This window comes from Carcharhinus amblyrhynchos, chromosome 1 (genome assembly GCF_965287045.1).
Source record: "Carcharhinus amblyrhynchos chromosome 1, sCarAmb.v2.hapA, whole genome shotgun sequence".
Lineage (NCBI taxonomy): Eukaryota > Metazoa > Chordata > Chondrichthyes > Carcharhiniformes > Carcharhinidae > Carcharhinus > Carcharhinus amblyrhynchos.
Window position 1 is genome coordinate 107,315,911 of NC_137324.1, and position 22,576 is coordinate 107,338,486.

A 22,576-nucleotide genomic window follows, 5' to 3' on the forward strand; every position below is an offset into this window, starting at 1 on the left:
GTACATAATTAAAAGACAGACTTGACTTTCAAGAATAAATGTTTCAGTAAAAGCTGCACCAGTCCTATTGCTGGATAAAGTAAACAAACACTAATAACTCCACATTATCACCACACTACACTGCTGATTGATTTTAGACTCATTTTGATCTGTCAAGATCCATAATTTTCTCCGTGATGTAATTGTCCAGCCTGCCTATCTCTTTCGAGATCTTCTCCTTATTCAACCCCTTTGTCATCAATCGATGGGTAAAACATGCTGCAGATGAGAAGGGAAGAGGAAAAATATGAGCATCGACACACTGAAGCCCTTAAAATCAGAACAGAGATCACAAATGCCCCTGTCTATGTCAGCGGGGACAAAGTAAAAAGGGTCAAGAACTTTAAGTTCTTAGGTGTCCAGATCACCAACAATCTGTCCTGCACCCCCCCACCCCCATGCTGACACTACAGCTAAGAAAGCCCACCAATGCCCCTATTTTCTCAAAAGACTAAGGAAGTTTGGCATATCTGCTATAACTCACCAAACTTTACAGATGCACCATAGAAAGCATTCTTTCTGGTTGTATCACAGCTTGATGTGGCTCCTGTTCTGCCCAAGACCACAAAGAACTACAAAAATCGTGAATGTAGCCCAATCCATTATGCAAATCAGCCTCCCATCCATTGATTCAGTCTACACTTCCTGCCACCTTGGCAAAGCAGCCAGCATTATTGAGGACCCCACGCATCCAGCACGTTCTGTCTTCCACCTTCTTCCTTTGGAAAAAAGATACAAAAGTCTGAGGTCATGTACCAAACCACTCAAGAACAGTTTCTTCCTTGGTGCTGTCAAACTTTTGAATGAACTTATCTTGCATTAAGTTGATCTTTCTCTACACCCTAGCTATGATTGTAACACTACATTCTGCACTCTCTCCTTTCCTTCTCTACAAACGGCATGTTTCGTCTGTAAGCGCGCAAGAAACAATACTTTTCACTGTATGTTAATACATGTGACAATAATAAATCAAATCAAATCAATTGAGATAACAGACATACCTATCATAGGGAGTGATGTGGGGGTGGGGGGGGGGAGGTATTTATGGTCCCAAAATAACTAAGTACCCAGCAGGGAAATTGTCCCACTTGTCTTTTGGTTGAATTTCTGGCACTTTGTGCATTGCAGAGTCCACTGAGGGGTTCACATCAGTTTGGAGGGGGAGGACAGGGGGATGGCCTAATTCTGCCCAAGATGTCAGCTTCAGCGCATGTGCTCTTGACCCCTCATTACCAGCCTCTCAATCGCTGGCTTCCCCCTCCATCACTTCCCTCCCAACCCCACACCCCCCTCCCCGATCGCTGGCCCTGACCCCCAATCACTGTGCAGAGTGCGCCCCCCCCACCCCCCACTGATCAGATCAACTTTAATCGCCACTGGTGGAAATCTCCCCTGGTGAAATGGGAAACGTTAGCAAACCCAGGTGATACCATTCTATCAGCCTTGTACTGTTTCCCCATGCCAGGCTGATTACGCCATAAAAATGGTCCAGGAAAGTCATCTGTATTTCATGACCCACTGCGCTACTTGAGCAGCACAGCGGGCCAGGAAAATCGTGCCTGAGATGTTAAAACAGATGGCCATCTGCAGTGACTGCAATCTAAGGAAAGCAGTGCTTCAGAAAGGCTACTTTTGAAAGTGCTCATCTTCGCAAATGAGAGCAAGAGTTTTGCTGTGTCATGTGTGCCAATGTTCATGGAGTGTGGACACATGTGACCATATATGGACTGTCTCTGAGCATGTCGATCCCCATTCAGCAGTAACCAGGAACTTAACAATTAATGTGTCCTCAGGCCTGTGATGTTGCCCATTATGAATCATAGAATCCTACAGTGCAGAAGTAGGCCGATGATTACCAATGGTGATCACAAAGTCATATGACCATAAGAGATAGGAGCAGAATTAGGCCACTCGGCCCATCGAGCTCTGCCATTCAATCATGGCTGATATTTTTTTCATCCCCATTCTCCTACCTTTTCCCCATAACCCCTGATCCCCTTATTAATCAAGAACCTATCTATCCCTGTCTTAAAGACACTCATGACCTGGCCTCCACAGCCTTCTGCGGGAAAGAATTCCACAGATTCACCACTCACTAGCTGGAGAAACTCCTCCTCATCTCTGTTTTAAAGGATTGTCCTTTTAGCCTGAGGTTGTGCCCTCTAATTCTAGTTTTTCCTACTAGTGGAAACATCCTTTCTACGTCCACTCTATCCAGGCCTTGTAGTATCCTTTAAGTTTCAGTAAGGTTCCCCCTCATCCTTCTAAACTCCAATGAGTTCAGACCCAGAATCCTCAACCGTTCCTCATACAACAAGCCCTTCATTCCATGGACCATTCTTGTGAACCTCCTTTGGACCCTTTTCAAGGCCAGCACATTCTTTCTTCGATATGGGGCCCAAAACTGCTCACAATGCTTCAAATGGGGTCTGACCAGAGCCTTATGCAACCTAAGAAATACATCCCTGCTCTTCTATTCTAGCGCTCTCAACATGAATGCTAACATTGCATTTGCCTTCCTAACTGCCAACTGAACCTGTATGTTAATCTTAAGAGAATCTTGAACAATGACTCCTCTTTGTGTTTCTGATTTCCTAAGCATTTTCCCATTTAGAAAATAGTCTGTGCCTCCATTCCTCCTTCCGAAGTGCATAACCTCACACTTTTCAGCATTGTATTCTATTTGCCACTTCTTTGCCCTCTCTGCAATTGAACCTTCAGGGAAGAAAGAAACATATCAATAGCCTACAAGCAAGATCTATAAACACAGATTAAATTACTGTCCATGCACTGATGCTACATGAATGCAGATGATATATACCACTGCCTGTCCATCATTTTTAAAGGTGATTACTGTGTAAGGGGGCAAATAATTGGATCTGAAGCATGGAGAGAATCATTATCGTCCCATCTATTGTAATATAAATTGTCTCTTTACATGCACTTGCCTCTCTGACTGTGAAAATCGATGCAGGATAGGCTTATATCTTGATGGGGTTATCATGTTATGACTGGTCCCCAGGCGAAGACTCCCATTTCTGGGACAATATGTTCATTTCTTATGGGATACCCCCAAATTGTTATGCCCCCGGGTGAGGGATGAGCTGGCACCCTCTAACAGCTACTAACTGTAAGTTGCACATCCATTTACACAGATTAGAGTTGAGAACAGAGTCCAAAAATAAGTTTAAAAAGAATATACAAATTGGTCTTTGACTTGTCTATGAGGAGTAGTTGGTGAAATGGTGCAGCCACTTGAGATTTGTGATTGCAATAGCACTGACTTCAGCAGTTGTGTCGTTGGTTTTGAGATACCAGGGGTCCTGCAGTTTATCTGAGAAGTTGTCCTGCTTCCTTTTCATCTGTGGCTTTGCTGACTTGGTGAAGGGAAACTTGTATTTTACCTACCTCAGAGCAGGGATGACTGCTGCTAATGTTTTATCTCTGTGTCACATACTCTCACAGAACCATCACTAGTCCACACTGGCCAGGTTTTGCAGGTGGCTTTTATCTAGTTTTTTATATATTCCTGGAAGGTGAAAATCCACAAACCAATCTGAGACATCACTTGTAGGATATGATTCCTGCTGTGATATTACTCAGCTTCCATTATCTCCACAGGGAATGGCAGGTAGTTCCTTTATGGCTTTCGTATCTTTCATATGTCCCTACCTGAAAACCAGGTATGACATTCCATTCTTTCTCTCTTATCACCCACATAGGAGCAATTCAGACAGTTACGGAATTTACATTCCCAGAATTTGCATCCTCTGCCACCTTTCGTTTGTCCATTTTTAAAAACACATGTCTTATTTAAATGTCCAATATGTCCACACATAATTCAACATTTTATCTCCATCATCATGACAGTCTCTACAAAGGACATGGTCCCAGGAAGAAACATGTCTCTGTGCAAGGCTGCTGTGGTCCTCATGCTGCACCAGAAAACAAGGAAAATAATTAATCTTGTGATTCATCAGCATTAAGATAGCTGCGGATGTAACATTAGGGTTACAGTTATGTAAACAGGTATATTACTCTAATATAAAAGCAGAATACTGCAGAATCTGAACCAAAAACAGAAAAGGCTGGAAAATCTCAGCAGGTCTGACAGCATCTGCAAGAGAGAGAATAGAGCCAATGTTTCAAGTCTAAATGACCCTTCATCAGAGCTAAGAGCAAAGAAAATCAGTAGAGATTTATACATGATTTTTACTATACTTCATACTATATTCCAGTCTCTGCTGTAAAGTTGCCTTTTCTGATTGCAGTCTCTGCTGGAAGACTGCCTTTTCTGGTTCCAATTTAAAGAATCATAGAATTCTTACAGTGCAGAAGGAGGCCATTCAGCACATCAAGTCTGTACCGAACATAATCCCATCCAGGTTTTATTCCTGTAGCCCCACACATTCACCCTTCTAATCCCCCTGAGACTAGCGTCAATTGATTATGGCCAATCAACCTAACCCGCACATCTTTGGACTGTGGGAGGAAACCGGAGCACCCGGAGGAAACCCACACAGACACGGGAGAATGAGAAAACTCCACACAGACAGTGACCTGAGGCCGGAATTGGGTCCCTGGCGCTGTGGGACAGCAGTGCTGCCTTCTCTAGTTCCAGTTTCTGATGGACAGCTGCCTTCTTTGCCTCCTACTTCTGACTGGTCAGCAGCTCTTGGCACTGGGTGGATTCTGTGACACCCTCCAGCTGAAATGGGGCCCAAAAAGTTCTAGCTTTTTTTTTCACTGTAGCCACTAGTGCATCACGTTCCTCAGCTGCTTGTGTAGAACAACATATGTTCAGACAATCTTAGCCATCTGTCAGGAAAAAGAAATTAGATTTGATTTGAGTTATTATTGTCACATGTATTGGGATACAGTGAAAAGTAACGTTCCTTGCACACTATACAGACAAAGCATACCGTTCACAGAATACATAGGGAAGAAGGAAAGAATAGGGTGCAGAATATAGTGCTGCAGTTACAGATAAGGTGAAGAGAAAGATCAGCTTAACATATGGTAGGGTCATTCAAAAATCTGATGGCAGCAGGGAAGAAGCTGTTCTTGAGTTGGTAGGTATGTGTTTTCAGACTTTATCTTTTTCTTGACAGAAGAAGATGGAAGAGAGAATGTACAGGGTGCGTGTGGTCCTTAATTATGCTGGCTGCTTTCCTCAGGCAGTGGGAAGTGTAGATGGAGTCAATCGTTGGTTTGCATGATGGACTGGGCTTCATTCACAACTCTTGATTTGTTTGATTTATTATTGTCACATCTATTAGCGTACAACGAAAAGTATTGTTTCTTGCACGTTGTACAGATAAAGCATACTGTTCATGGAGAAGGAAACAAGAAAGTGCAGAATGTAGTATTGCAGTCATAGCTAGGATATAGAGAAAGATCAGTGTGAGTTAAGTTATTCAAAAGTCTGACGGCAGCAGGGAAGAAGCTGTTCTTGAGTCGATTGGTACATGACCAACAGAAGAAGGTGAAGAGAGAATGTCCAGGGTGTGTGGCATCCTTAATTATGCTGGCTGCTTTGCCAAGGCAATGGGAAGTGTAGACAGAGTCAATGGATGGGAGGCTGGTTTGCATGATGGATTGGGCTACATTCACAACCTTTTGTAGTTTCTTGAAGTCTTGGACAGAGTTGGAGCCATACCAAGTTGTGATACAACCAGAAAGAATGTTTTTTATGGTGCATCTGTAAAAGTTAGTGGGAGTCGTAGCGAACATGCCAAATTTCCTTAGTCTTCTGAGAAAGTAGAGGCATTGATGAGGTTTTTTAACTATGGTGTCGGCAGGGGGGGGCAGACCAGGACAGGTTGTTGGTGATCTGGACATCTAAAAATTTGAAGCTCTTAACCCTTTCTTCTTCATCCCTGTTGATGTAGACAGGAGCATGTTCTCTTTTACGCTGTTGAAATTAAGGGAGAGATTTGGTGATCGGAACACCTAAAAACTTGAAGTTCTCAACCATCTCCACTTTGTCCCCATTGATCTAGAAGGACACTGCATTTCCTGAAGTCAATGACTATCTCCTTCATTTTACTGACATTGAGGGAGAGATTATTGTCATTGCACTATTTCACTAGATTCTCTATCTCTTTCCTCTACTCCATCTCGTAGATGTTAACATGGTTATTGGCAATTTTGATGCGAGCTTCTATCTTAGCACTCATTTTTGAAATGAGAGCGATCCCCAGTTTCTTCATTACTTAATTTATCAAACCTAACAATTTAAACACCTCTTCGTAGCAACAACAGTCCTTCTGCAGCCCAGGTTCACTTACAAATTGACCACTCCCTTTTAAATGTGATAGGCCTCTTTCATTGAGTATGCTTTTCATATATAAGCAGCATGACAAAACTAAATGCAGACTGGGGTCTCTTGGGCATTAAGAGAGTTCCATTCACGTTAAGGGAAATAAAAAGAACCAGGAAAGTGTAGAAGATCAGCCACAATCACACTGAATGGTGGAGTAGACTCAAAGGACTCGCATGGCCTACTCCTGTTTTGAGTTCTTGTGTTTATTCTTCACAAAATTCACTGAGACAATCCCAGCATCACCACCTCAAACTAATGGGTCATACTGCTCTGATTCTGCAAAACATATTTATCAGAAATCTGTTTTGGGGTTACAGATCACTAAAACATCCACACTGATTTGCTTTGTAAAGAGCATTTACAACTGGGCTGTCCCACATAGACTCGCACAACAATAGTGGCACTATTTTCTGTGTATACCAGATTCCCAATTATATGAACTGCAAACAATGATTACGAAGAAAGTACACAAGGTTATCTCATTGACCTTGCTTGCCCATAAAGCTGTGCAAAGCTGTTAAGATTTCACCTCCCTGCCACCCGCTGATTAATGCGATGGGTGTTCTCCAATTTGTCCACTTTTTTCTGCCAGGCTTCCCAAATAGTCCTTTGACAGGGAACAGTCTGATGTTTACAGGAAGCCCTCGCTACTTAATACATTAGCCTAGGCAGTGAGTATGAGCAGGGAATTGACAAAGGAAGGCCTCAGTATTAATGTTAAAAGTTCCAGCCTTTGGGTGAGATGTTAACCATATACATGCTTCAATGATTCAGTTGGATGCTAAAGATCCCATTACACTTTTTGAAGAAGAGTAGGGAATTCAGCCAATGTCTTTTGCAGTATTCTCCCTCAACTAATACCAGGTGGGGGGTGGGGGGGAGTTCTCCCAGCCTGCTGTGCAATTCCAGCAGTGCAGCAGTCCAGGAGACATTAGCAGAAACCATAGAGTGGACTTCCCACTGGGTGCCAAGGCCTCTGTGCGCCTCCAGCACTGGATTTCCGGGATCATCAGCTCTGCGCCAGGAATCGGCACGAGCTGAATAAATTATATAAATGGCCATTTACATCTGATTAGCAGGCAGGGGACTGAAGTCTCTAGTCTCGCTAGCCTCTTCCTGCACTGCCAGGAGTGGTTCACTCCTGCAGGGTTTACAATAGCTGCATCCAATACCACTGGGGTGAAGGGAGATCATGGAAGCCCCTAGGAGGTAGAGAGTAAGAGGGTTGTGCCCTCTGGGCATTGCCAACATGGCCCCCTAGCATTGCCCAAGGTGGAAAGTGGAAATGCCCAAGGGCACCTTGGCACTGCCCACCAGACATCAGGCAGTGCCAAGGGGCCCAAGCCAGAGAGGACAGGGCCAAAGGGGACAGAAACTATAGGGGTGAGGCCTCTGGGGAGAGATCAGTGTGAGTGGGAGGTCCTGCTGCCACTCTGCATTTGGGATCATAGGGAGAGGGAAAGAGGACAGCAATCAGGGCTGGCCATTGGGGTGGGGGTCAGGCCTGGGGAGACAGAGGGGTTGTTGGGACTGCCGGGGGGTGTGGTTGGGGCTGCTGGTAGGGATGGGAGGGTGATCAGAAAGTCAGGACTGCTGGGGGAGGTGGGGAGAGGGGGATCAAGGTGGGCAGGTTGTAGGTGGGGAATTCAGGAGCCAGCAGTGGTGGGTAGGGAGGTCAGAGGAGCAGCCTTGTGGGATCACAGGGCTGGCCAACAATCGAGGTAGCCAGTAATTGGGAGGCAGGGCCACTGCCTATGCTCCAAACTTGATGCTGACAGATTGGCGCATGCGCAGTGGCCCGCTCAGCGCTGTCTCCCGTCCTCTCCAGCAGAAATAGGCCTCACTCACTAATATTTAATGGGATTTACGCTAAGGGACTCTGCAGTGCTCAAAGTGTAGGAGATTCATTTTGTAAATCCTGCTGAAAAAACAATTGGATTTATTCCAGTTTTTCCGCGAATTCAGCACTTCGAATATTTTTGGGAGAATCCCACCTTGTAGCTGCCAATTGCCTCAGGTTGATCAGTTATGGTTCTTTGTCACCCCATCAATGTTAAAAATAACGACTAAGATGCAGAGAACATGGTCCCAGACCCCTATCGGAAACAAGTCATCTTTGGTTGCCTCAAATATTTTTAAATGTATCCTTGCACAAACTGCACTCTTGCGTGCTGTGCTTTATCTCTATAATACACTTACTGGAATATTGGGTAGAACCACAGTTTAGGATGTGACATGCTCATGTCTCACAGTATTCCCATCATAACTACCATAGATCGCAGCATTGAAGTTGTCATCCGAAGCCTTGAAAAATCCTACCAAAAACAAGGGTTGACTCCTGAGAAAATACAGATTAGGAATAGGTGTAGGTTGCTTGGTCCCTTGAGCCTGTTCCACCATTCAATAAGATCGTGGCTGAGCTGACTGTAACTTCAACCCCACATTCCTGCCCACCGATAACCTTCAACCTCCCCTTACCTTCAGAATATTCAAAGACTCCATTTCCACCAACTTTGAAAGAAGATAATTCCAGAGATTAATGACTGTCAGAGAGAAAAAAAATTCTCCTCACCTCTGTCTTAAAAGAGCAAGCTCTTATTTTTAAACAATGACTTCTAGTTCTGGACAAGAGGAAATATCCTCCCCACATTCACCCTGTCAATACCCGTCAGGATCTTAAAGGTTTCAATCAATTACTCTTCTATATTCTAGTGAATACAAACCAACCTCTCCAAGCCTCAGATCAGCCATGATCTTATTGAATGGCGGGGCAAGCTCAAAGGGCTAGATGGCCTACTCCTGCTCCTATTTCTTATGTTCTAAGCCTTCCTTGTAAGACAACCTGCCGATTCCTGGAATTAGTCTAGTACAGCTTCTCTGAACTCATTTCCTAACAGATTTACATCATTCCTTAAATAAGGAGACCAGTACTGTACACAATGCTCCAAATGTGGTCTCAACAATCCCCTGTACAATTGAAGCACAAGCTCCCTGCTTTTGTAATTAATTCATAACATAAGAACATAAGAAATAGGAGCAGGAGTAGGCCATCTAGCCCTTCGAGCCTGCCCCACCATTCAATAAGATCATGGCTGATCTGTCGTGGCTCAGTTCCGCTTTCCCGCCCTCTCCCCATAACCCTTAATCCCCTCGCTTATCAAAAACCCATCAACCCGTGTCTTAAAAATATTTAGCGAGGCAGCCTCCACCACTTCAACAGGCAGAGAATTCCAGAGATTCACCACCCTTTGAGTGAAGAAGTTCCTCCTCAACTCTGTTCTAAACCGTCCCCCCTTTATCTTGAGGCTGTGCCCCCTAGTCCTACTGTCCTTTCTGAGCGGGAAGAGTCTCTCCACCTCTATCCTATCCATCCCATTCATCATCTTATATGTCTCAATGAGATCTCCCCTCATTCTTCTAAACTCTAACGAGTACAAGCCTAGTTTATTCAGCCTCTCCTCATAGCTCAACCCCCTCAACTAGGCATCAGCCTAGTAAACCTCCTCTGCACTCCCTCCAAGGCTAAAATATCCTTGCGTAAGTGCGGCGACCAAAACTGCACGCAGTACTCCAGCTGCGGCCTCACCAGTGCCCTATACAACTGCAGCAAGACCTCCCTACTTTTATATTCAATCCCCCTCGCTATGAAGGCCAGCATCCCATTTGCCTTCCTGACCACCTGCTGCACTGCAGGCTGGGTTTTTGCGACTCATGCACAAGGACCCCGAGGTCCCTCTGCACCGTCGCCTGCTGCAGTTTTTCGCCACGTAAGTAATAGTCCTTCCTACCATTATTCCTACCAAAGTGGACCACCTCGCACTTGCCAACATTAAATTCCATTTGCCAGTTCCTGGCCCATTCGCCCAGCCTATCTAGATCCTTCTGCAGACTCTCCACACCCTCCGCGCAATTTGCCGTTCCATCAATCTTGGTGTCATCAGCAAATTTCGACAACCTACACTCGGTTCCCTCCTCCAGATCATCTATATAAATGGTGAATAGCTGAGGCCCCAGCACCGACCCCTGGGGCACTCCACTAGTCACCAACCGCCAATCTGAATAGCACCCATTAACCCCCACTCTCTGCCTCCTATTTGACAGCCAATCCTCTATCCACGCTAAAACCCTACCCCCAACTCCATGCCCCCTTACCTTCTGCAATAACCTCTTGTGAGGTACCTTGTCAAACGCCTTCTGAAAATCAAGAAAGACCACATCCACCGGCTCTCCTCTATCCACCGCCCTAGACACATCCTCATAGAACTCCAATAAATTTGTCAGACACGACTTCCCCTTAACGAAACCGTGCTGCGACTCTCCTCACAATAAATGATAACATCCTAATAGCTTTCCTAATTACATGCTGTACCTTTAGTGATTCATGCACCTGGACACCCAGATCACTCTGCACCTCAGAGCTGTCACCGTTTAAATAATACGCTTCTGTTTTGTTTTTCCTGCCAAAGTGGACAATTTCATGTTCACTCACATTATTTGGCAAGTTTAAAATTTGAACCGCTGGTGGTGTAGATATGGACGGTTGTCATTTTGAAACATGAGTAAAAGCACCTGAAACTCAAATTAAGCCAGTGTAACATGTTTTATTCCATGAATTCATCTTACAAGGATATCTCTAACCACAATCAAAATGTTTTAAAAACTGTCAAATTCACTGTGTTTGGCGCCTGACACAAAGGACCCTATTTTACTATTTTAATTCTAAGTGCTGGGTGGACTTGAAACTGGGAGTGTTTTAGATCCGACTTTCAGACCCGTACTGAGGCGCCCCACACACACTGTGCCTGTAAAAATATCAGCAATTCTGAATCACGCTGCACAAGCCTGCGGGTGGGGCTTAAAGCGCCCGAAACCCTGCAGCTCCAATCGGAGCTTCCAATTGTGCATGTGCAGAAAATAATGATAGAACGTGGCTCCCCTGCCACATTGCTCCCAGGCTGGATAATGCCTCACTCCCGACCCCCACACACATTGCCCTACCCCCACAACATTACTGATCCCCTTATCCCCCCACCCCCTCTGCCACCCACGGGCCACTCCCCCCCTTCCTCCCCCCACCAATCTCAGGCAGAGTGGCAGCGGACCCCGTTTTCCCCCTTACTGATCTCAGGCAGAGTGGCAGCAGATGCCCCCTTCTCCCTCATTGATCATAGACAAAGTGGCAGTGGACCCCGTCTTCCCCCACCACCTCCCCCACCCCCACCCTCATCAGTCTCAAGCAGAGGGCGGCACTTACCTCTTCACCAACTGGAGTGCTCAAATTGGACTTTTGTAGAGCATGTCTGTTACGTGCCAATTCTGGATGGGCGAATGTGGTGGTAAAGAGGGAGGTACTGGTAAGGTTGGGTATGCAGCCAATTAAGTCAATTTAAATGCATGCAAATATGTTTAAATTGCTATCACACCTGTTTTGGGTGCAGTCCTGATCGTGGCCATTTTTGGGCCTTGGTAAAGGGAGAACCGGTAAGGAGGTGGGTGCAGGTCACTTTCCTAAATTTTTGCACCCAAAAATGGCACTACACAATGGTAAAATCAGGCCCAAAGAGTTCATGTAATTCTCCCTGAGTCACTTTGGTTATGGCATCATCATAAGAATTCCACTCTGGATTAGATTTGGCACTTTGTCTTTAGAATCATCCAATCAGCTTAACTGGCGAGCGTAGGCTTAAACATGAAATTTGACCCCAAAAGAGTTAGATCGTTTTTCTATGTAGCAGAAATGACTTCAATTCAAAACAATTTGTTGTTGGTGAAGGGAGTTTTCTGAGACGTGGCAGATTCTGAAGTGTAAATCTTTCTCATTTCAGGCCAGCTACACAGTTGATCCGGGCCCTGAAAAGTTATCTAGCCTGCAGGGTCAGGTGGATGATGTAAAGGGCATCATGTCACAGAACATTGAAAAAGTTCTGGAGAGAGGAGAAAGGCTTGACGACCTAATCATTAAAACAGATGATCTCCAAGCAACTGTAAGTATCTTTTTTTCCCACTGCTTTAGGAAAATTTTCACCCATTTAAAAGATGAATAGGAAAAAACAAGGTGCTTTTATATATTTGGTCTTGGAAATAGTTTCCTTAATATTTTTTCACATTTTTCGCTGCATATTTTCCTCAAGATTATGGGGGCTGAGGAATATCTCTATATTGGTCACACCTAGTGTTAGCAATAAATATTCCCAAATCAGATGTAGTGCAGTTGGATGCAGAGTAAAACTCCTTCCACGTGGCCCTATTGTGTGTTTTTGGCCCCAATCCCATATGTACGACATTATCATTTTCTACACCAGCGATGTGCGTGGCTGTTTGAAGTGAGGCTACCCAGTTTGCCAGTAGTTGTGCAACTTTTAGGTAGAGCAAATCCCAACAAGCTAAATATAGGAAATGCATTGCTGGTGAGATACAGGCATGATGGATCCTCAGAGTTAGCTAGAGTGACAGCCAATATTGTTACTGGGACACTTTCAAAGTAGGAACTGTCAGCAACTGCAACACCGTGACCTGAAAGATATGACACTGACATTCTGTGATCTCAAACTACCACCCACCCTTCCTGTGACACCATTGTGAAGCATGTGTTTTTCTTCAATTATCCAAAACAATGCGTTTCTTGAGTTTTGAGTGACAGTGCACATGTCAGCTGTATATATGGATTATGACTGAAGGGGTTGAGGATATATTAAATAAAAAAGGAAAAGAAACAAACTCTGGAAGAGATTTGGTTCAGTCTACTTTTTTAATTCGAATGATCAATTAATTTGAATTGAAATTGTGCAAAGAACACTTCCTGAGCTGTTATCATAATTCAAACAGTTGAATTGTTCACCTTTTTAAACAAATTAAAATTTTGAATTAGTAGTATGAATTTCCTGACATTATTGGGAGGAGCAAATCATACATTTATAACAAAAAGTGGGGACAGTGTTCTTAAAACACTCTCAAAATCATTCCCTTAATCAGCATGTTGCATGTTCAGCAAGAAAGGTGCAATATTAGATTGCTTTCAGTGTATGAAGAATAATGGGATATCATCTTCATAACTTAATTAGGTAGACATTGAGAATGAATAAAGATATAAGTTTTGGACTTGAAATTAACTAATTTAAATGAAAGGAAAAGGGACCAATTCCAAACTAATTAGTTGCAGTGAATGGCAGATAAAGCATTAGACCAGCGGTGGAAATGAATTAAATATGAAGGTTCTAAAAGTCCACAGGGACACATATCGCAGCATATGTGAGAAGATGTATGTGTCAAGACCTACACACTAATCCATTTGTCTGCAGCTCTAGTAGTTGCAGTGAAGATAATTGCAATTCCTAATTCACCTCAAGCTCCTTCCCATCTGCCATAGAAAACATTGATAACACCAAAATCAGACTGCAGTTCATATTTGCATTAAGCAGCTGACTGATACCTGTCTGTTGGAATGAATATGTTCATTACTTTCCCATGGACAACCAAAAACAACCAACTAAAGCTCTGGGTATCCCCAGTGCTTTACTGAGCCCATCCATTTTGCTCTGCCGTCTCCAGCTCTCAGCTGAGCTACTGTGGAGGGATGCTGGGGTAGAAATTGAACCTGGTCATTTTACAAAAATTGAATTGGACAATTTTGAGGTATCACTAGCAGCCGCTTAAGTACATAAGTAAGGGGCATCATGCCAGTTTAGGACGTTTCAGGAAAGCTGATCCAAATAAGTGGAGCACTGGTAAATGCAGCCTGATAAATAGCCACCACTGAAGCACTGAGTTTTAGTCATTCTTTTTAAATTCATGTGATGCGAAGCGGCACAGACATGTCCCTCCTGTCCTGCTGCATTCCGCAGATTAGCAATTCTCCTTACATTGTCCAGAGGGCTCATAAAATGCAGAATGCTCTGTTGAACAACAGATGATCAAAAATCACTTGATCAAACAACCAGAAATACGTCCAACCACAGATGGAAACCCAAAACACTCTGGCCAGTAGCAGTCAGCCCCCTTCCTGCTGTCCAGTTCCACAGCTCTACCCTTCACTTTACAGCACTAATCTGAGTGAGGCAGACACCCCTAAATTCATTCACACAGAAGAGGGAACTGCCTGTAGAAGTGTGAAGATGTTCGGAGTTGCCTCCAATTATTTGGATGAGGCTTGAGGGGAGACGGCCTAGTGGTATTATCACTAAACTATTAATCCAGAAACTCAGCTAATGTTCTGGGGACCTGGGTTCAAATTCCACCACAGCAGATAGTGGAATTCAAATTCAATAAAAAATATCTGGGATGAAGAATCTACTGTTAGCCAATTGTCTGAATAATCCATCTGGTTTAGAACATAGAAAAACTACAGCACAAACAGGCCCTTCGGCCCACAAGTTGCGCCGATCATATCCCTACCTACTAGGCTTACCTATAGCCCTCAATCCTATTAAGTCCCATGTACTCATCCAGAACTCTCTTAAAAGATCCTATCAAATTTGCCTCCACCACCACCAACGGCAGCCAATTCCACTCACCCACCACCCTCTGAGTGAAAAACTTATCCCTGACATCTCCTCTGTACCTACTCCCCAGCACCTTAAACCTGTGTCCTCTCGTAGCAACCATTTCAGCCCTGGGAAAAAGCCTCTGAGAATCCACCCGATCTATACCTCTTAACATCTTGTACACACCTCTATCAGGTCTCCTCTCATCCTTCGTCTCTCCAAGGAGAAAAGACCTAGCTCCCTCAACCTATCCTCATAAGGCATGCCACCCAATCCAAGCAACATCCTTGTAAATCCCCTCTGCACCCTTTCAATAACTTCCACATCCCTCCTGTAATGAGGTGACCAGAACTGAGCACAGTACTCCAAGTGGGATAAGAACATAAGAACGTAAGAAATAGGAGCAGGAGTAGGCCATCTAGCCCTTCGAGCCTGCCCTGCCATTCAATAAGATCATGGCTGATCTGTCGTGGCTCAGTTCCACATTCCCGCCCTCTCCCCATAACCCTTAATCCCCTCGCTTATCAAAAACCCATCAACCCGCGTCTTAAAAATATTTAGCGAGGCAGCCTCCACCACTTCAATGGGCAGAGAATTCCAGAGATTCACCATCCTTTGAGTGGAGAAGTTCCTCCTCAACTCCGTTCTAAACCGCCCCCCCTTTATCTTGAGGCTGTGCCCCCTAGTCCTACTGTCCTTTCTGAGCGGGAAGAGTCTCTCCACCTCTATCCTATCCATCCCATTCATCATCTTATACGTCTCAATGAGATCTCCCCTCATTCTTCTAAACTCTAATGAGTACTAGCCTAGTTTATTCAGCCTCTCCTCATAGCTCAACCCCCTCAATTCCGGTATCAGCCTAGTAAACCTCCTCTGCACTCCCTCCAAGGCCAAAATATCCTTGCGTAAGTGCGGCGAACAAAACTGCACACAGTACTCCAGCTGCGGCCTCACCAATGCCCTATACAGCTGCAGCAAGACCTCCCTACTTTTATATTCAATCCCCCTCGCTATGAAGGCCAGCATCCCATTCGCCTTCCTGACCACCTGCTGCACCTGCAGGCTGGGTTTTTGTGACTCATGCACAAGGACCCCGAGGTCCCTCTGCACCGTCGCCTGCTACAGTTTTTCGCCACGTAAGTAATAGTCCTTCCTACCATTATTCCTACCAAAGTGGACCACCTCGCGCTTGCCAACATTAAATTCCATTTGCCAGTTCCTGGCCCATTCGCCCAGCCTATCTAGATCCTTCTGCAGACTCTCCACACCCTCCGCGCAATTTGCCATTCCATCAATCTTGGTGTCATCAGCAAATTTCGACACCATACACTCGGTTCCCTCCTCCAGATCATCTATATAAATGGTAAATAGCTGAGGCCCCAGCACCAACCCCTGGGGCACTCCACTAGTCACCAACCGCCAATCCGAATAGCACCCATTAACCTCCACTCTCTGCCTCCTATTTGCCAACCAATCCTCTATCCACACTAACACCCTACCCCCAACTCCATGCCCCCTTACCTTCTGCAATAATCTCTTGTGAGGTACCTTGTCAAACGCCTTCTGAAAATCAAGAAAGACCACATCCACCGGCTCTCCTCTATCCACCGCCCTAGACACATCCTCATAGAACTCCAATAAATTTGTCAGACACGACTTCCCCTTAACGAAACCGTGCTGCGTCTGCTCTATCAAGCAATTCCCCTCAAGATGCCTTGCTATTTCCTCCTTGATGACGGATTCTAACAGGGATCTGACTAGGTTCTTATAAAGCTGCAGCATTATCTCCCAACTCCTAAACTCAATCCCTCGATTGATGAAGGCACGTATGCCATACGCCTTCTTAACCACATCCTCTACCTGCGAGGCCTATTTAAGAGTCCTGTGGACCCTGACCCCAAGGTCCTTCTGATCCTCTACACTGCTAAGAGTCTTGCCCTTAATATTATTTACACTCCTTCATCCCATCTGACCTGCCAAAATGGACCACTATACATTTATCCGGGTTGAAGTCCATCTGCCACTTCTCCGCCCAGTCTTGCATCCTATCTATGTCACGCCGCAACTTCTGACATCCCTCCAAACTATCCACAACACCACCAACCTTTGTGTCATCGGCAAACTTACCAACCCATCCCTCCACTTCCTCATCCAGGTCATTTATGAAAATTACAAACAGCAACGGTCCCAGAACAGATCCCTGGGGCACTCCACTGGTGACCGACTTCCATGCAGAAAAAGACCCATCTACAACCACTCTCTGCCTTGACCCATCTACAACCGCTCTCTGCCTTGATCCATCTACAACTGCTCTCTGGTTTACTAATGTCCTTCAGAGAAGGAAATCTACTGTCTTTACCTGGTGTGATCTACATGTGGCTCCAGAGGCACAGCAATGTGGTTGACTCGCAACAGCCTTTGGACAATTAGGGATGGGCAATAAATGCTGGCCAGCCAACAACAACCATGTCCCAGGAATGAATAAATAAAAAATTCAGTTTGACCTCAGGATCTTGTTTCAAATGGACAATGCAACTATGTCATCATCTTTATGCTTAAAAGAGGGCGGCAACGAAGTGAAAACTCCAAAATCAGCTCATGGTCAACAAGCTCATAGAGGCTGGGAGAAGATTCCTCACTTTAAGTCAGGGAAAGTAGATACAATAAAAGAGAAAACCAAAGGATTTGTATTGTACGCCTCAGTTTCATGTTTTCAATGGCACAGCTTGCAAGAATATACATCAGGCAGATCGAAGATACCACAGCTGAATTATAATGTCATGAGCTGTCACACCTACCTGCTGCTGACAGTGGGAATGTGGTTCCACTGCTAGATTGTGGATCAGCATGGAATCAAATACTGATTTGTGCCAGTTTTATAAAAATAGCTGCAGGCAGTCTTTACCTATTGGCTTGCCACTGCCATTTGCAGGCAAGGTTTCTCACACACTCAGCTTTAGAAACAAAGGAACAGGAGTAACAATTCCGTACTTTGAGCCTATTCCACCATTCAGTTAGGTGATGTCTGATCTCTACCATATCTTCACAAAAATCTATCAAACTCAGTTTTGCCTCAAAAGCTCTTTAGGCAACCAAGTTCTGGATGTTACAACCCTTTCTTTTACCAGCGCTTTCTTCCAGTCTGGCAGAGGCATCAGTTGCAGTATGCACTAAGTAAATTTTAAGATTAAAGTTTATTTATTAGTGTCACATTACATTAATGCTGCAGTGAAGTTACTGTGAAAATCCCCTAGTTGCCGCACTCTGGCGCCTGTTCAAGTACACAGGAAAAATTTAGCATGGCCAATGCACCTAACCAGCACATCTTTCCGACTGTGGGAGGAAACTGAAGCACCCAGAGGAAGCCCACACAGACAAGAGGAGAATGTGCAGATTCCGCACACAGTAACCCAAGCTGGGAATTGAACCTGAGTACCTGGCCCTGTGAGGCAGGAGTGCTAACCGTTGTGGCACTGTGCCATGTGGCCAAAAAAGGTGGTCATGAGTGTCCAAACCAAAATCACTGCTGTATTTTCCAAATAAGGTACCCTTACAATCACCTGCAGGTTCAATGCTATTATAATGCTCATTCCAGGTGTCACCTCACATTACAAGGCACTCGTGTATGGTTATCTGTATAGGCCTACAATGGGAGTGAGAAGAGGACGTCATTAGAAATGGATAGTAGTGGTCGTTATTGTGTGGAACCCTGTGGCTTCACCTTGTTTTAAGAAGGTTGCTCTTCTTTAAATCATTTCTGAGCTCTCCTGTTTGGGTTTATTCCTTCATATTTGCTGCTATCTAAGCCAGAGAGGCAAAGAAGGATTATCAGCTACTAAGCTGGAGGAGCACACAGACACACACTGACAGGCATGCCAAAGCTACAGTCCATCTGAGGTGTCACAGAGTGAATATGCAATATGCATATGAACCAGGACTTTTATATATCTGAGAAGTGGGGCAGTTGGGTCGGTTTACATTGGCAGTTTTGCTTTAAACTGTGTCGTCTTCTTCAGCATCTGTTCCCAAGCTCTGTGCATAATGCATACATTATTGAGCCTATCTGGCTACCACCTGCTGTCAAGTATGCTGTCCAGTTCTCCCCTGGGGAGGTTGCTACGGAATAAACAGGGCAGCTCCCCTTACACAACCTCATCCAACAACTCTACTACTTCACTGAGGCAAACACAGTTTGAAACTATGTAACCCAATTTATATCCCAGATGCAACTGTTTACCTTAAAGTAGCCAATGACCTTTACAGTTACCCATCACCTTTTAAGGGGTGATGGCACAATTTTCTGCCACCGTTTCCTTTGCCAATTCCACTGCAGGCCAGGAGCTTGTTGAAAGAATGAAAGTTAGGCTGGTTTCAGAACTTCTTCTAGGGTCAGCCCTGATGCAACTAGGCAGGCCCAAATCTTGCTGCAATTGCTTCTCTTTGCTTCCATATTTCAGGGGGGAATTTGTAGAGCCAACAAAAACAGAAAATGTGGCCTGGGGGAGGTGGAGGGTCACTGAATTAGGTGGGATTTTGATTTCCCAACAGCAGGTCACGAGAAAATCAGTGGTGTGTTTATAGTATATCAGATCTCTCACTTGCCTGTGGTGAGTTCATAGTTACTCATTTAATGTAAAAGTTTCTTAAAATAAAGTCCTAACTTCAAAATAATATTAGTGCGACATGAGAATCTTCCTGCATCTGGTTCATTTTTCTTTAAAGGTGGCTTTCGTTCTGAGGTTAGGGGTTTTCTTTGTTGAACTCTATAGCATAAAGGAAGGGAACAGGAGAATTGCAACGTGCATGGAGACTCGGGAGGGCCAAGACTGAATCAATGATGGAGAGAGGAGGCGTGGGGGGCATGGAGGAGTGAAATGGGAAGTAATGATGTAAGTTACCTACAAGTGAAATTTAAATTTGAATAAACACCAGTGCCATCTTTTTGCTCGCAATAGATCTTATGTTAACATCAGTGGAGTTGGGTAGGAAAGTTGTAGCCTTGATGTACAGTGTCCCTGTTTGACCAGGAGGCTCCTTTATAGCTATAGCATTCTCAACTGATGGCAGACAGGTTTCACCATTGAAAAGCATCCCTGCCATAGAATCTCACCTGTTTCCCTGCACAATCATAGAATCAGGTTCCCTACAGTGCAGAAGGAAGCCATTCAGCCCACTGAGCTAGCATTGACCACAATCCCACCCAGGCCCAATCCCCATAACCCCAATGTATTTACCTTGCTAATTCCCTAAAGGACAATTTAGTAACCAATGAATCTAACCTGCACATCTTTGGACTGTGGAAGGAAAAGAAACTAGAATTTCCGGAGGAAACTCACGCAGACACAGGGAGAACATGCAAACTTCACACAGAGATCCAAAGCCAGAATTGAACTGAGGTCCCTGGCACTGTGAGGCAACAGTGCTAACCACTGTGCCACCTTGCAGGACAATGCTGACACTTCAAACTTTAATTGTAGTCATATGAGAAATGGGAAAATGCAAGAGAGCAGAAATGGCTCAAACTTCCAGTTCTCACGCTGTGAACACGCCACTGATAAAACTCTGTCCATTGACCTGAAAATCAACCTAAGCAGAGAAGGAAAAGAACCAATTCCATTGGGCTTGGATTTTGGGACTCCTTAAGATAATCCTGTCAGATACTTAGTAGAAAATAATAGCAATGTGTTTCCTCAGTCAGAAGGAAATAAGGTATTGAATTGCCAGTAAATGCCAACAGAAAATACTCGAACAAATTTTTAAGTTAGGAAAGGTATTTTGAATTAAACTACTTAATTCAGTGGAAATGAAAGTGGTTTCCTTTTGGACTGTTCCACATGGAATAACATGAATGAGTGGCAGGGCACAATTTGACTGTTAAATATATGAATTTTTTGATAGTTATTTCATGGCAGTGAGGTAGATTTGTTATTTTTACACTGTACTTCTAAGTTGAATCTTTTTCTTTAAAAAAAAACACTAGTTTCTTTTGAGACAATCCCAAATTGAGATGTAAATCAGAAGCCAGATTGCCTCAATACTTTCCAACGTTCACACTCAAGGGATTTGAATGCATTGTCCCTTTGGGTTTTGTGGGAAGCTAATTTCAAAGGGCCTCCATCTAGGCAGGTTTGATCAGGAGCTCTATTGGCCAGCCCACAGTCTGAAAGGTTCTGGTGAAAAAGGACCTAACTTCCTGCTGAGGGGAGGTTTGAAACAGTAAGTCTGCAAGGGTGGTCTGTCTTTCTAAAGGGAAAAGTCACAAGGGCTGAGGTTAGAAATATGGGTGGATTTATTAGAAAAGCTCTCGTTTAAACTAAGTAAGGCAAACCACCAAAGGACTCAATGGCCTTATGAAAATATGTGTTGTGCTGCTTGAAATAAATGACTTTGATCAGCTCTCTACTTTACACCTTATTGTGGAACATAGCAGTTTACAATTCAAACCAAATTTCACCTTATCTTAAGCACATGCATTGGATAGATTTAAGAAATGCACCTAATTGTGTGAATATCTAATCCAACTTGCAAAAGGTACACAATTATTGCACCTCTGAGTCCAGCTTTCATATAAGTAGATCTAAGGTAGTGTCAGTAAACTCCATGGGAGTAAGAGTACTTCTGAAAGCTATGGTGCCACAGAATCCCAGAAGGTATCCACGTTAGATATGAATGCCTAACAGTGATATGGATTATTTGTGAGCGAGACCCCTGCAGATCACCAGCAACAAAGTGGACTACGAGTAAAGTGTAGTGGGCAAGATTTCTGTATCCCCATTTTGTTGGAATGTAACCTTCCAAATTACTTGTTTTAAAGAGGGATGAGAATTTGATTGGATCATTGTACACAAACATCTTACCCTTATGTCCTCCCTATCCTGTTTGATTTCAGGCTGATTCTTTTCAGAAGACATCCACAAAGATTGCAAGGAAAATGTGGTGGAAAAACACAAAAATGATCATTATCATTGTGGTAATTGTGGTTGTGATCATCATCCTCATCATTCTCATTGCTACAGGTATCATCCCAACATAAGGCCGTTCTACCTTGCACTGATGCAACAGTTACTGGAGCAATTTCACTTTCTTGTATATAATGCAGTTCTTCTACAGAAATATGTATTAAATACTATAAATAAATGACATTACAATCATATGTAAAGATGTACATTTTATGTGCAATACATTTTAAAAAACAAATGAATAATAAAGAAATTTATATTTGAATTTTATTTCTTCCTGGAATTGCAAATGGTTTTACTGATATTGTTTAAATTGTATGTAGAACATATTTCCAGCTCACCCTTTACAAAAACAGTTGTTTCCCAAGGTGCTGGGAGTATAGTTGAGATCCGGGTGGATGAATTCTGCAAACCTCCAAGTGAACTGAAATAGTGAGCTCGATACTCAGTTAATGGTAGGGCATTCTGGTCATCCTATTATAGAAAGGATATTTGTAAACTAGAAAGAGTGCTGAAAAAGTTTACGAGGATGCTACCTGGACTTGATGGTTTGAGTTATAAGGAGAGGCTGCATAGACTGGGACTTTTCTCCCCTGGAGCATAGGATGCTTAGGGGTGATCTTATAGAGGTCTACAAAATAATGATGGACATAGATCAGCTAGACAGTCAATATCTTTTCCCAAAGTTAGGGGAGTCTAAAACTAGAGGGCATAAGTTTAATGTGAGAGGAGAGAGATACAAGAGAGTCCAGAGGGGCAATTTTTTCACACAC

General features: G+C 43.9%; 1 protein-coding gene across 1 annotated transcript in view; it reads left to right on the top strand.

The window, feature by feature from the left end:
* The window catches only part of LOC145350021 (vesicle-associated membrane protein 8), a 33,734-nt gene extending 11,666 nt beyond the window's left edge, over positions 1 to 22,068 (top strand). Inside the window, exons 2-3 of the mRNA XM_080198833.1 lie at positions 12,190 to 12,348; positions 21,734 to 22,068. Coding sequence (XP_080054959.1) covers positions 12,190 to 12,348; positions 21,734 to 21,877 — 303 coding nt within the window. The 3' untranslated portion in view covers positions 21,878 to 22,068. The remainder of the gene's footprint in view (positions 1 to 12,189; positions 12,349 to 21,733) is intronic.
* Positions 22,069 to 22,576: the final 508 nt, after the last annotated feature.